The following is a 15,228-nucleotide window of genomic DNA, read 5'->3' on the forward strand; positions in this document are numbered from 1 at the left end:
TACCTGGAGCTTAGGCAGCAATCTGTGCTGAAGGCCCTGGGTTCAAACCCTACAGAAGATTCAAGCACAAAGGAGAATGTTTTGCATAAAACACACACACTTAGGAAACTACACACAGAAAAACTGTTAAAAGACCATTATTTCAGCTGCAAAGTCAAGCACTTGAAAGTTAGGAAATGCCAGATATACAGTTGCCTGTGCAGCCTTAATTCAGCCCTTTGTGCATATGCATTGTGAAACAGTCTTTAATTACATGCTCACATGCTATTTTTTTCCTCAGTCAGTACACAGGATGGATACACAAGAGGGCCAAATTATGGTTACACAGGCAACTGTAAATCTGACATTTCCTCACTTTTGATTGCTTGACTTTGCAACCTCAATCATATTCTTTTAATGTAGTATTTTGGGTGAAATATATTTAAAAATATTGTTTTAAAGAACAAGGCTATAATCCCCTGTGGGGGGTTGGAAGACTCCCTTGGCCATGGTTTATGACAGGCATGGCCAAACTGCAGCTCGTGAGCCACATGTGGCTCTTTTACAGTTAAAATGTGCCTTGCGGACCCCCATCCCACCCCCACGCTTCTCCCCCACCAGACTGGGCCTGCAAGTGGGGGGCAGAAGCTCGGGGCTTCTGCCCTGCAGCAGGGTGGGGGGACTAGGGTTTTCTGCCCTGCAGGGAGGAGGGTCTAAGGGCTTTATCCCCACGCCCTGCGGGGCAGGTCTGTGTCTTGCAGCTCTCGAACTTCTGAAGATTATCGTATGCAGCTCAGAGGGTCAGTAAGTTTAGCCACTCCTCGTTTATGACGTTACAGGACCCCCGGTTTGTATTGTAACACTAATCTTCATGCTACCACCTAGATTATCCCATTCATTTACTGCTCTTCCCCTGGATCAGCTCTTTTATTATACTGCTGTTTTCTATGGCTTCAACATGGTTCAGTTCACAACAGGATTTTGCCCTTTACATTGTGGTAGCTTATTTTCCTTAATAATTAATCTCTTCTAAAGCACCTTAAACTAAAGCCTTTTGTAAATGCAAGTACATTGTGGGCATGGACAGCTGGTCTAATGGGTTACACTGGATGTTAAGAGAGAGGCCAGATGCTTTCCATGCACTAGCCTTACAATCTACAGTAGTTGTGAGAGTTTACTGACACAGCCAACCAGGCTGATGCAGGGAGTTAGCCATTCTACCATAATTCAGTCCTGTGTAGCTGAAGCTATAGTAATATGCGAAAATGAAAAAAGAATTGATTACATTATAAGGCACCTTTGAGATGCTGCAGAATGCTAACAAACAATATCCATTGAAAAAGTTCTTCAAATGGTTTTGAACAGAAATGACACTAACTCTTTTGAAGAATTTAAGAAACTAAAAAAAAATAAATTACATATGTGATTTCCTTTTAATAAACTTTTCATATGCATTTAGACCAAAATCTTAGACCAGCTCATGGCTTAGAGACACATAGCCCATGCTTAGGGAAGCATATATGATAGAAGAAGGTGTGTCTAGTATAAACAGTATAGTGAATACTTTCATTAATCACTATCCCATGATTAAAACCAAGCACACGGCTGTGTCGATTAAAAGAAAGCTATTGTAGGAAGGTTGTTCTGCACTTTGCCAGGAGCAGGATATCCTGGAATTTCAGTTGACATTCATCCTCACTAACTAAGCAAATACAGGGGTATAAATAACCGTTAGCTTACTTATTCCTACCACAGATGAGTAACTGGAAGAGGTGCATTTTCACAGTCTGCTCAGAGACCTCAGCCTAAGGTTCCAGGTGAGAAAATCATTCTAAGAAAATGCATTTTTATAGGACTATCTTTTTCCTGAAAAGGATACGCATTTCCTTTCCAAGGTGTACGCTTGCTCCTTGCTGCAGTTCCTACAGGTGTCATTGCTATTCTGTAGGTTAAAAACTGTAACAAAGAAATTAAAATAAGTAAAAATCTGTAAAAAAAATTATTTCAAGAGCTGTAAAGGATTGTTGCTGGTGTATTTGACATCACACACTGATCCATGAAGCAATGTCAAACCAACATTGTCAAACGTAGCTGATTCATTTTTGGCTACAAGCATATAAATATAAAGTCTCATTTTCAGAGCTGCCGAGCAACCCCAGCTCCCACTGAAGCCAGTGGGAGCTGCAAGTGACCAGCACACCTTTGAAAATCAGGCCACTTTGATTAAAGTGGATTTGGAAGCCTATTTTTAGGCAATGAGGTTGGAAACTTTTGACCTCAGATTTAAAGAAAAAATTCAGAGGTGCAGTTGTAATAAGATACATAGAAATGTTTGTCAATGCAGGAAAGCTCCTCTAGTTTTCTTGAGGAGTGGATCACTGAAGTCCAAGATCCAGTGGCTCAGTATAGACGGAGACCCAAGATCTTGTTGGGTTATTCATAATCATTTGCTCCAACAATAAGCAAACAAAGTGCTTTGACCAGAAACAATGCTTCCTGAGTAACTTCTGCTGAAGTAAGGCGTCCATGAGACATGGCTTATAGGCATTTCAAAGTTGTACTGTCTTACGCGGAAGCTGTCTAAAGATTTTCTCTCTTAACACTAGACACTTCTGAATTTACTTTCCAGAAAACATGCACTCCTTTCAGTTACTGTGTTCTCTCCTCCTCTGCAATGCCCTGGTGGTAGCTGCCCAGAGAAAACTACAGAAGGTCCCTGAGCAGGAGGAGCAGGAGGAGGAGGAGAACATCACACGGATAAGGATGCCTCAAACTCTCTCCCGAGGTGAGATGGTGAAGTCTCTGAGCAAAGCATTTATCTGTCTTAGCATTTCCATGTGAGGCCCATCCACATAACTTCTGGGCATCTTACCTTCGCAAAAATAATGTATAAACATGAATATCACCCATGCACCCAGGTAGTCAAATGACTTCTGTTGCTTCCCAATAGTTACAGTCAGTGGCTTCCCTCACTGCCATTCAGAAATATAGTCCCAAACCATTACTTAAAGAGGTGCACTTTGATTGGGCCCTGAAGGCCAGTAAATCCTGCCTTTGGCCCTTGGGGAGGTTGGGACATCTTCCACAGCTTTCAGCTTGTACGGGACTACAATGCTTCCAGACCCAAATTTGGATGGGCTGTGAAGGGGAGGGAGCGGAGTCTGAAGTTGCTCACCCTGTCCCAAGTTGCTGGCTGCCATTCAACTACTTAGAGGTTAAGCTCAATGTAGGCAGGAAGCAGCCGCAAACATAGCCTTCTGCCAGCAGGTTCAGCTGTGCCATCCCCTTCTGCCCATCTTGGCAGGCTGATGTCCGCAGCTATGGCTCCTGACTGCAGCCAGCTCCACTCTTCCTTCCGAGCTGCTCCTCTGCTGAGAGTCAGGGCAGCATCTTTCCTTCCTAGGGGCCAGGCACAAGGCCAGGAACCAGGAGGAGGAGGACAGCAATATTTGTAGAGTGAAAATCATGAGTTTTAGTATCCAGCCCCCAACTGTTTATGGGTTTGATCCTCAGCTGTCCTAAACTGATGTAGCTCCATTGACTCCAGGTGGGCTAACTTGGTTTGCACTAGCTGTGGGTCTGGGCCTACATATAGAATGTGGAAAATCCCAAGTTTTGAAAAGTATTGTGTAGATTTTTGATAACCTGCTTCTGTTGTTAGATTTCTTAAATGTTCTTCAAAGTTGGGTGTGTATCTAATCACTAAAGCACAACTGTCCTGTAAAATGTAGACGTTTGGAAATATTGAAATAATGTATATTTGGGTAATTGTCATATAATTGATCAAAGGAATATACCTGATTGGTCTTATCAAGAAAACGAGTAAATCTAGTAAGACCACAAAGGTCCCAGTCTTCACATAGACACACACAGAGGGGGAAAAAAGGATTATTACAAAAAGGGAGACAAGGATGAGATTGGAAGGCATTTATGAATTGTGGCAACTCTTGTTCCTATGCCCATTGTATGCTAAGTAAATGGGTTAATTATTGTATGTGGATAAAGTTAGACCATAGAAGAAAAAGATGTATGGAATGGGGCCATCCTCCATGAAAGGAGGTGTTTTAAATGAAGGGATAATGGGTAGTTTAGTGTTTGTGAAAAGGGGGTACAGATACCTGGGGGTATCATCTAGTAGAACAAAAGCATGTGTGTTACTGAACCATGTGAGTGACTGCATCTGTAGTAGAGTTCAATAATGTGACATTCCTATCCTGTAGTCTACCTGGTGTCTAGTGGAAATTGTTCAATACTTTGCAGGTGAGACATGGATTGGGCAGAGCTTAAATGCATTTTATGTGGTTCCCATTTTTTCCCCAAGCTTCCTCCCCCAAAGAGATTCCAAGTTCTTCATTCCCCTTTGTCCTGGATAAAAGGAGTGATGAGTAGTAGACAACATTTAGCCTTTGGCGACATTGGTCAGCAAAGTCCGGACATCCACCTGCTCCAGAGATCAATTGTGCCATTTGTACACAAATGAAATTAATCAATCTATCTTCTTCTCTATAGGATGGGGTGATGAAATTGAATGGGTTCAGACATATGAAGAAGCTTTAACTAGATCAAGAAACAGGTAATCTTTAGTTATTCTTATTTTGCTGCATCATAAAAGGATTTACATAGGGACACTGGTGGTAATTCTACAAGAAGCTATTGTTTAAATAGGCAAAATGTGCTAATATGATACTAAAACCATGGACTATGATTGTGTTATGACTGATTTGTATTCCAGCACTGAGCGAGGCCCTACTCAGAATGGATACTCCATTGAAGCTAGGCACTGTACCAATATATTGTAAAAAGCAACCCCTGCCCACAACAGCTTTGGAAAAACTAAAGCTCATGAACATTCTAGGAACTACAGTTCCACTTACGTCATTTGACACCCTGGCAGAGACTCATCTTAGTTTTCCTTGTACAAGCCTGATTCTCCAAGATGACAAGTGCCCTTCAATCCTGTTGATTTAAAGAGCAGCTGAATAGAACATCGGTGGGAGGTGACCTCCCAGGAGATGAGCAGCTTGTAGGATTGGGTCCACAGTATTTATCAGATTAATTTCTAATGCAGTTGCTGCTCTAACTGAAAGCTTTCACACTTCAAAAGTCTTGGACTTCTATATTATAAAATCAGTCAGGCTGAAGAGAGTTATGAGAATGTAGTTTCTTCCTGGTTTCATTAAACTTCATTTGCATGTTATGGTTTCACTAGAATCTTTGTACATGATCCTTTCTTTGTATATCACCACCTCCATATGATCGAATAGCCATAGACTTGGAATATGAAGGGACATTCCACTTATAACAGCTAAGCAATGCACAAGACTATAGTATGGGAAGTATACTTGGAAGATCCACTGACAAACCAATCAAGCTCTTCTCATAGTTCCTGGATGTGGCTTTTAGCAGCATCAGAACCCCACTGCAATTATAACCCTGTAACAACATAGTTGCTTATATGTTAGTGTTTTCTATAAATGATCTGACATGCCACCTTTTTCATGTCCTTTTAGCAAGAAACCTCTGATGGTCATCCACCACTTAGAAGAATGCCCTTATAGCCAAGGTGAGAAAAAAGGAAACCCTTCTAAATCAAACTGAACCCCTTCTAAGTCTTCCTGAAACATCCTCCAAAACAGGAGCAATAAACCATGCTTGGGTTATAGATGAGAGTATGGAATAAAAGGTCCATAACACCTTTTTGCATAGCAACCTGCTTTAGGTCAAAACTTCAGTGGCTGAGGCACTGTCTATGGAGGGTAAACCTGTTAGCATTTTGGATCAGCATCCAAAATAGCCTTGGCACCTAGACTTCCTCGGAGGACACTGACAAGGGACATGAAGTCATTGCATCTTCCTTCACCCAGACCCAGCCAGGGTAAAGCTCAATTTATATTAATCAGGGGTTATAATTCTATCAGAAAGAGGGCTCAGATATTCTGTTATTTCTTTTATAGTTATGTAGTATATACAAAATTACAAAAACAGTATGAGATCATGTCATTAAAGACTGCATCATCATGCATATGGGACAAGGGGGCAAAAATATTAATTTGGGCATTTTCTAATTTTGGAGTGCTTGACTTTGCAACCTTGATGTTGTTAGTTGGCTTGAGTGTTTGTGTGTTCTTTCCCTCAGGGCCGGCTTTAGGCCGATTCCCCCGATTCCCCGGAATCAGGCCCTGCACCTAAGAGGGCCCCGCGCCCGTGCCTAAGAGGGCCCCGCACCTTAGGCGCCTTTTTAATTTTTTTTACTCACCCAGCGGTGGTCCGGGTCTTCGGCGGCACTTCGGCGGCGGGGGGTCCTTCAGTGCCGCCGAAGCCGCTGGGTATTCGAATCGGGCCCTGCAGTTCCTAAAGCCGGCCCTGCTTTCCCAGCTCTGCGCAGATAGCTGGTCCAGCAGAGCTCTGGGCTTCACAATTCACTTCACAATGAAGTTTGAAAACAATAAGCAAGTACAAAACAGGGTCAGAATGGCAAGTGTCATGCAACCTTAATTACGGGCATCGCTAGCTGTGCCATTTCTAATTATTTTTATTATTTATAAAGGGACCTTCATGCTTATGGTATTCTGAAAATGGGATGAGTCAGATATTGGTAAAGAAGTGACTTGCCAATGGCATGCAGCAGCCATTCTCTGATCAACGTGGTCTAAAACATCTAGAACAGAGGTTCTCAAACTGTGGTCCGTGGACCACCAGGGGTCCGCGAGCGCCATTCAGGGGGTCTGCGGATAGTTCCCTCTAAGGTGCGTGCCTGGGCGGCTGCACACGAGAGAATGAAGGGCCACCCACCTAATTAGTGGAGCCGCGCAGGCATGGCTCCAGTAATTAGGTGCCTGGACCCTGGAGAAGACGCACATGTAAGGTGAGGTGGTGGCTTTGGGGGGAATAGCGGGTAGGTGGGAGGGGGCAGTGGGGTGAGAAGAGAGGGTGGGGGGAATTTGGGATGTGCAGGGCTACAGTGGCCAGAGAAAGAGGCGACATTCCCCAGCTTCAGGGCTGCGGCTGCCGGGGAGAGAGGCCCTCCTTCCCAGCCTCAGCTCTGTGGCTGCTGTGGCGGGGAGAGACACCCCCCGCTTCGCAGCCCCAGCTCAGGGGCTGCGGCGGCGGGGGAGAGAGGGAGAGACCCGCCCTCCGCCCCAGCCCCAGCTCGGGGGCTGCCATGGCGGGGAACAGATCCATCGCATCTGAAAGGTAAAACTACTGATACGAAAATATGAGTTGTGTGCTTTTATTTGTAGAACAAAAAAAGTTAAAAGTTTTTTTTATATATAGCGCTTTTATATAGCGCTTTTATCCAAAGTGCTTTACAATAGTTATCTAACGATACAAACAATTTTTGGAAAGATCATTAAGTGGTCCGCCGAGACCTTCAGCAATTTTCAAGTGGTCCGCGGAAAAAAAAAGTTTGAGAACCACTCATCTAGAATAACTTTAGATGGGACTTCTCTCCAAATGTAACATCTCATCTGCAGGATGGCATCTCTTAGAAGTGCAGTGACTACTAATTGCTCTATAATGCCACCACAAGGCCTGAGAACTCAGTCTGGTGTGGCATTTTAAGACAGGACCTTCGAGCCTTCAAGAGCATCTGCCACCATCTATATCAGGGGCGGGCAAACTTTTTGGCCTGAGGGCTGCATCGGGTTTCGGAAATTGTATAGAGGGCCAGTTAGGGGAGGCTGTGCCTCCTCAAACAGCCCCGTGTGGCCCAGCCCCCCCCCATCTACCCCCCTCCGCTTCTCGCCCCCTGATGCCCCCCCTGCCCCATCCAACTCCCCCCCCCCCCGTTCCCTGACGGCCCCCCCAGGACCTCTGTCCCATCCACCCCGACCGCCCCCAGAACCCCTGCCCTCTGACCACCCCGACCCCTATCCACACCCCTGTCCCCTGACCACCACCCCAAACTCCCCTGCCCTCTATCCAACCACCCCTGCTCCCTGCACCCTTACCGCGCTGCCTGGAGCACCGGTGGCTGGTGGCGCTACAGCCGCGCCGCCTGGCTGGAGCCAGCCACGCCACCGCGTAGCACAGAGCACCGGATCACGCTGGGCTCTGCAGCTGCGCTGCCCGAGGAGCTCGCAGCCCCACCACCCAGAGCACTGCGCCGGCAGTGCAGTGAGCTGAGGCTGCGGGGGAGGGGAACAGTAGGGCAGGGGCTGGGGGGCTAGCCTCCCAGGCCAGGAGCTCAGGAGCCAGGCAGGAGGGTCCTGCGGGCTGGATGTGGCCCGTGGGCCGTAGTTTGCCCACCTCTGATCTATATTTATAAGCCAGTCAATCATTCCAAGAGGGAATATTGGTACCTTTCCATTACCTAGGAAGAGACTTTTTTGCCAAAGAAAAGCTGATAAGATTAACTGCTCTATTAACTTTTCATCCCACTGTAGGTCATTCAGAACAAACTGAGGATCGTATGTAAATTCTGACCTCAGTATTTCCTGCAACATTTCAAGTACTTGTTATTATAGTGGTTTTAGTTCTATGCAGCATAAAACATGCATACCTGCATGATTCCTATTCTGTCTTGTAATGCCAACGACTGTTGGAGGAAGTCAAGTTAGATTTATGATTGAGTCCCACAAAGGGAATGAACTATTTTACATTACATCAAGCAGCAACTAGCTTCACTGGCAAACAACAGATTTTTCTACTGCTTAGTTTATTAGTCCTGAATTATCCAAGGCTTATCTAACATGTGCATGTGATAGTCTGAAGATGTTAACCATAAATTGATGGTTTTAGGAACACTATAAGCTGATATAAAACAGTGAGCTGCAGATCAAATTCCCCACCTAAATTATTTATTTTTTTTAGCTTTAAAGAAAGCTTTTGTTTCCAGCCCAGAGATCCAAAAGATGGCTCAAGAGGATTTTATTATGCTTAATCTGGTGGTAAGATCATAATTTAAAAGTCAAAATTATCAAAATATATGATGGGAAGCAGAATAAAGAGTCTTAATAGCAAATCAGAAATTGACTTCTTTGGGGTTTTTTATTAATTATTTTATTTTCATTCAAATATCTGGTTTCCAAGTTGCTGGAAACCCACAACAGGGTTTGCTAAAAATTCCTTTTTTAGGAGGAGGAAGAGACAGAGACATTACTACTCTCAAATCCAGATATGTTTATGTAATCCAGTCTCAGATAGTTTTCTTAGGACCTCTATCGGCAGGCCACAGTCAGTAATGGGATACTGAATTGAGTGGGACCTTGTTCTGATCCAACACGGCAAGTCCTACATAACTAACTATTGGTGCTAGATGCAGGGGGAGGAGGGAGACTCCATAGAACCACCCCACAAATTGTACTTGAAGCGAAATAAAGAAGACTGATTAGTTTGTTCCATTTCTAGTGCTTTGACTGATGTGACAGCTGTTCTGATAATGACCCATCACAAAAAAGTTATTTAACTTTCTTTCAGCATTCGAGCACAGATGACAACATGGCCCCTGATGGCCACTATGTCCCTAGGATCCTCTTTGTTGGTGAGCTTCCCAATTCTCTGTGATAATCAAAACCGAATAATTGCCTTGTGTGATGTGTAGCACAGATTCCTTGCTTGGGCACCAGGGTTTGTTTTTTAAAGCTGCAGGACATTATGACCAAGCTTTGCAAAAGTGGCTAGTGATTTTTCTTGCCTAACCTGAGACATTTTAAAGAGATTTGCTTTTCAGAGGATGGCTGCCCAGCATTATCTGAAAATTGGGCTCCTTTAAGGTGTAAAGTCGGGCACCAAAAAATAGTCACCTTATTTAAATGTCACCATGGGCCAAATCCTCAGTTGGTATAAATCAGTGTAGCGCCACTGACATCAACATACCAACTTATACTGATTAAGGAGCTGGTCCTATATATATACATGCAGGGCCGGCTCTAGGTTTTTTGCTGCCCCCCCCCCCCCCGCCAGGCCTGGGCTCTCTCTCTCCCCCCCCCCCCCACCAACTGCACCCTCCTGCCGCCCCAGCCCTGGGTCACTGGTAACTCGTTCCCAGGGCGGGTCATTCAGCAGGAATTTTGGATGTGCACAGAACACAGACAGGATTGGTTCCCATATGGTTACAGAACTGCAGTAAAGTGGAACAATTTTCAGCTTGTGTGATTGAAGGATATCTGGATGCATATTATAAGACTATCCTACATAAATGAGGAAAAGTTGAGGTGCCTTTATTGTTCTTTTGTTCCATTCTTTGTTTCTATGGGGAATTTGCCAATGCAATATCACTGTCTTCCTTTTAAACAAATAAAACCAAAACTAAAAAAAAAAAAAAAAGCAATGGCTGTTGAAAATAGCAATTCCAGTCCTAATAACCACTGGGAAGCATTTCTTGCTCAATTTATTCTACTTTTTCTACAGCAAGTTACAGTGGATCAGTATATTTGATTTGGGAGAAATTAAGTAACAGCTGCCCAAATTGAGCTTGAGCACTCCTGAATTTTGAGGTGTTCAAATCTGGAAGGCAGGTGCTAGATTCCCTTTCGGAATATTAGCTAAATCTGGAAAGGAAAAGTCAATTTCTGCTTCCATGGCTCAGAAGTGTAAATCCTCCTACGTGCCTGGTACTGTATCTAAAGCTGCCCAGGTCCAGAGCCTCCCCTCCCTTACTTTTCCTTTTAAATTCTAGTGGGATCCACGTACCTCCCTTGCTAGGCTTCACATAGAGAGGTGCACTGTCCATTTAGTCCACCCAATTCTTTCTTTGGGGGAGAGCTGAGGGCTGGGGCGGCAGGAGGTGCAGGTGGGGGCCAGAGCTGGGGCAGCAGGAGGTGTGGGTGGGGGGTGGGGGGAAGAGCCCAGGGCTGGGGCAGCAGGAGGTGCAGGTGGGGGCCACACCTGCAGGGGGTGCAGGTGTGGTGGGGGGGAGAAGAGCCCAGGGCTGGGGTGGCAAGAGATGTGGGTGGGGGGAGGGAGAAGAGCCCAGGGCTGGGGTGGCAGGAGATGCGGGTGGGGGGAGAGCACAGGGCTGGGGCAGCAGGGGGTGCAGGTGGGGGCCAGAGCTGGGGCAGCAGGGGGTGTGGGCGGGGGAGAGTCCAGGGCTGGGGCAACACTGGGGTGCAGGGGGAACCAGGGCTGGGGTGGGGGGTGGCAAAAAACCTAGAGCTGGCTCGGTCCCTACCATTCACAGCAAGCTGCAGCATGAGGTTTCAGTTCCACACTCCTTCCCCCTCCCTTTCCTGTTAATTGCGGCCGAGGGAATGCTGGGAAATGTAGTTCTTTCCCTGCTCCAGGGCTGACTCTATAGGCAGGGAGCTAACCAGGGAACTACAGCTCCCAGGGCCTCCTGTTGGTTCTCAGCTCCCATGCTGGATTCTTGCGCCCCTGCAAATTTGCCGCCCCAAGCAACTGCTTGCTTTGCTGGTGCCTAGAGCCGGCCCTGTATACATGATACAGACCCAACATGACATCATGCTGTAGTGTGTGAAAATAGATAAGAATTAGACTCCCTGCCTATATCTGAATATTTATTAAGGATTCATTGGGCTTTCCAGGGACAGGGTCTAGCTCAGGGGCGGGCAAACTTTTTGGCCTGAGGGCCGCATCGGGTTTCAGAAATTGTATGGAGGGCCGGTTAGGGGAGGCTGTGCCTCCTCAAACAGCCAGGTGTGGCCCAGCCCCCTATCCACCCCACCCCACGCTTCTCGCCCCCTGACGGCCCCCCCGGGACTCCTGCCCCATCTAACCCCGCCCGTTCCCTGACGGCCCCCCCAGGACCCCTGCCCCATCCACCCCCCCTGCTCCCTGTCCCTGACAACCCCCACCCCTGACTGCCCCCTGCTGTCCCATCCAACCCCTCCTCTCCTTCCTGACTGCGCCCCCCCCCCCCGGGACCTCTGCCTCTCCCTTTCCCCTGACCACCCCCAGAACCCCTGCCCCTGACTGCCCCCCACCGCCCCATCCAACCCCTCCCCTCATTCCTAATTGCCCCCCTGGGACCCCTGCCCCCATTCAACCCCCCAATCAACCCCACCCTCTGAATGCCCTGACCCCTATTCACACCCCCGCCCCCTGACCACCACCCCAAACTCCCCTGCCCTCTATCCAAGCCCCCCGCTCCCTGCCCCCTTACCGCGCTGGAGCTGGAGCCAGCCACGCCGTCGCCACCGCGCAACACAGAGCACTGGGTCAGGCCGGGCTCTGAAGCTGCGCTGCCCCAGGAGCTCACAGCCCCACCGCCCAGAGCATTGCGCCAGTGGCGGCGTGAGCTGAGGCTGCGGGGGAGGGGGAACAGCAGGGGAGGGGTCGGGGGCTAGGAGCTCAGGGGCCAGGCAGGAGGGTCCTGTGGGCCGGATGTGGCCCACGGGCCGTAGTTTGCCTCCCTCTGGTCTAGCCTCATAAGCAATAGTTCCAGGGGAAACTCAATGTAAGATTGTTGGGCATGAACGGGACAAAGACTGACCCTTTTTAATGACCACACCTACCTGGCATCATTACCAATTTCGGAATGGCAGTTCAGATGCATCTAACCAGTCTATTGTCCAAGAGCCAGTCTAAGGCAGATACTAAGCTCTGAGATCCACAGGGCTGTTAGCCTAAAGCGTTTCTCAAATGCGGCTACCAGGGGCTTTACTTGCAGCCACAGCTTCCTGGGCTGTGATGGGGGGGGGGGCAAAGTAGAGCCCCCTCCCCCTCGCTCCTGGATGTACCACCCTGGTGTTGGTTGCTGGGGCCAGCAGCAGGGTTGGGCCCTGCCCCCCTGGAGCACAACGTTGTAGGAGCAGGCAGCCAGTGAGTTCCCCATCTTCCCCAGCTTTGGGTTTCAGCCCTCGGGTGGCAGGGCAGCAAGCTCTGGCTGCAAGGCTTCAGGCTCCAGCCCTGGCTGTGCAGTGGCAGGCCCCAGGCTCCGGCCACATGGCTTCAGGCTCTGTTCCTGGACCTCGTCCTCTGGCCATGGGGCTTCGGGCTCTGGACGCAGGACTTCAGGCTCCAGCCCCACGCTGCCTCCCTGCAACCCTCCATCCAGGGCTGAATTTGTCCCCAGGCTTGCCAGGGCTGATTAAGTCTGCTGTGAAAAGTGATACATGTATGGTTTGTTAATATCACTTTTCACAACAGACTTACTAGCTAGCAATAAATAAATTACAGTCACTTGGATGTGAATGTGGGCATATTTATTTGGTTTTCCTAAAGCAAATTAAGTATTTTAGGAAAAAGTGTGAGAGTGGCCACCAGCAACTGTTGGTGGTCGCAGTCTGAGGGCACCAAAAATTTTGTCCTGAAAACCCCTTGCATAAACACAGTGTCAGAGTGCTGTGCTAATGAACACCATTTTTAAAGGCTTGAATGTCTCCCCACCCCTCCCTCCCTCCACCCCACCCCACCCCCCAAAATTAAGCAGCACTGCTCCTTCCTAAAGACCTCCATTGCTAACATTTTGGACTTTTCCCCTCCTAAAGATCCCTCTATGACAGTTCGAGCAGATCTGACAGGAAAGTATAAGAACAGAATGTATGCATATGAACCAGAAGATATTTCAAACTGTGAGTGAAATAAGCAACATTTTACATGAAACAGTGTTAGTTTCATCTCAAGCTTATAACAAGACATGGTATTTATAAATAAATAAGGATTTGAGAGTTTAATTTTTGAAAAGGGACCTATTTTAGTGGAACATCCTCTCAAACAGCTTGTTTTTGAAATGTTACATTTGCTTTGTTCATTAGCCCTCAATGGAAACAAGTGCCTTTGAATATTGCTGGAAAGTTGAGCTTTTTATTTCTGACAACTTCCCTGACAATATCTGAATCTCTCAAAACTTCCTCAGGAAGCTGGTTGTAGAGGTGTGATAGACTGTGCGGGCCACGGCAGCTGACCTGCTTGCGTTCAAGGTTTTTGCAAATTTCAGTATTAGTTTGAAATTGACTCAGTTTGAAATTTCCATCAGTTAAGTCACTAAAGTGGATAACGATTCCCACTTGCAATATTACCAATCCTGAGTGTTAATATAATGACTGCCCCTTAAAAAAACCCACAAGGTCTTTAAAGCTGTATTTTGGGTTCTCTCTCTGCCTTCTGGTTTTAGAACTTTTATGGTACCTGGCAGATCATTGTCAATCTTTTCTCTGAAACCATGAGGGTTAGAAACTTACGTTGTAAAATTAAAGATGAGATTGTCACAGTCACATGACTCAAGGAGCTGGGACTTTAAGAAAAAAACCCAAACATTTTAAAACGTGTGATAAAAAAATCACAAGCATTGGCAACAGTGCACTTGTGCAGGTCAGTAATATGTTAATTGAATTGCTCTGTTTCAAGGTTACAAACTCTGTTACTGAAATACTGATTAAAACAGAAGTGTGTGTTGCTCTAAATGTGAGTTTACACTAAATCCATAGTTAAAATACAGTCCCATCAGAAAAAGTAAAAAATCTACAAGTAGTTTACAAATCAGTGTTTTCAAATATTTTCTGCAGAAAAATCCCCATGCAAAAAAGCTTTGCTAAGATACAGTTATGGTTGTGAACTGTTATCAATTTACAAATTGCTGGAAAGATATAATTATTTGAAAAAACAAACCATTTAAAAGTCAGGAGATTCAAAGCATAGTATAGTTTTATTTTCCACTCCCACATAATTTAGCTATATGGTCTGTACTGTACATTAACAAATGCACACAGCATCACCATATCAGTGCTTTCAGTAACTCAAGTGTTTTCTACAGTGATTGAAAACATGAGACGAGCAAAGACACTTCTCCACACAGAACTATGAACAATGGCCTGACCAGATCTACACATGCCAGGGAAGCGGACGGATTGTACAGCAAAAGCCAGGGCTCGACAACCCAGAAAACATGAAAATACAAATCTGGAAGTTTAGTGGCATTCGTGCATTTTCAAATGTTCTGTACATAGTAGCTTTTTCAAAAAAGGTTAATATAGAGGAAGTGGTGGTACTGAGGGATTAGACTAGAATACATTCAATCTTCTCTGAAATAACTCTATGGCAAAGTCATACTTATGTGAACCCTGTGTGCTATATGGGGAACATCTGAACAGTACACTTCTTTCTTGTAAGCAGGGCCGGCTCTGGCTTTTTTGCCGCCCTAGGCAAAAAAGCCACTGGCCGCCCCCCCCTCCCCATTGCGGCAGGGGAGGGCGCCGAGCCCGGCCAGGGGCCGCAATCCAGAGCGCCGGGGGGAGGGCAGAGAGCCCCCGGCGGCCAGAGAGCCCGGCTGGGGCTCTCCGCTCTCCCCGACCGGCCGGAGCGCCGGGGGGAGGGCGGCGAGCCCGGCCGGGGCCCCGCTCTCTCCGA

At 46.8% G+C, this 15,228-nt stretch overlaps 1 protein-coding gene across 1 annotated transcript; it reads left to right on the forward strand.

Annotated features, from left to right (window-relative positions):
• Nucleotides 1–2,613: 2,613 nt before the first annotated feature.
• On the forward strand, nt 2,614–14,685 carry LOC135885242 (anterior gradient protein 3-like). Its single transcript, XM_065412865.1, has 7 exons — nt 2,614–2,764; nt 4,489–4,552; nt 5,490–5,542; nt 8,794–8,870; nt 9,400–9,463; nt 13,371–13,454; nt 14,636–14,685. Exons 1-7 carry the CDS (start codon nt 2,614–2,616, stop codon nt 14,683–14,685), a joined length of 543 nt encoding a protein of 180 aa, XP_065268937.1.
• The last annotated feature ends 543 nt before the right edge of the window (nt 14,686–15,228 follow it).

Source organism: Emys orbicularis, chromosome 11 (genome assembly GCF_028017835.1).
Source record: "Emys orbicularis isolate rEmyOrb1 chromosome 11, rEmyOrb1.hap1, whole genome shotgun sequence".
NCBI lineage: Eukaryota > Metazoa > Chordata > Testudines > Emydidae > Emys > Emys orbicularis.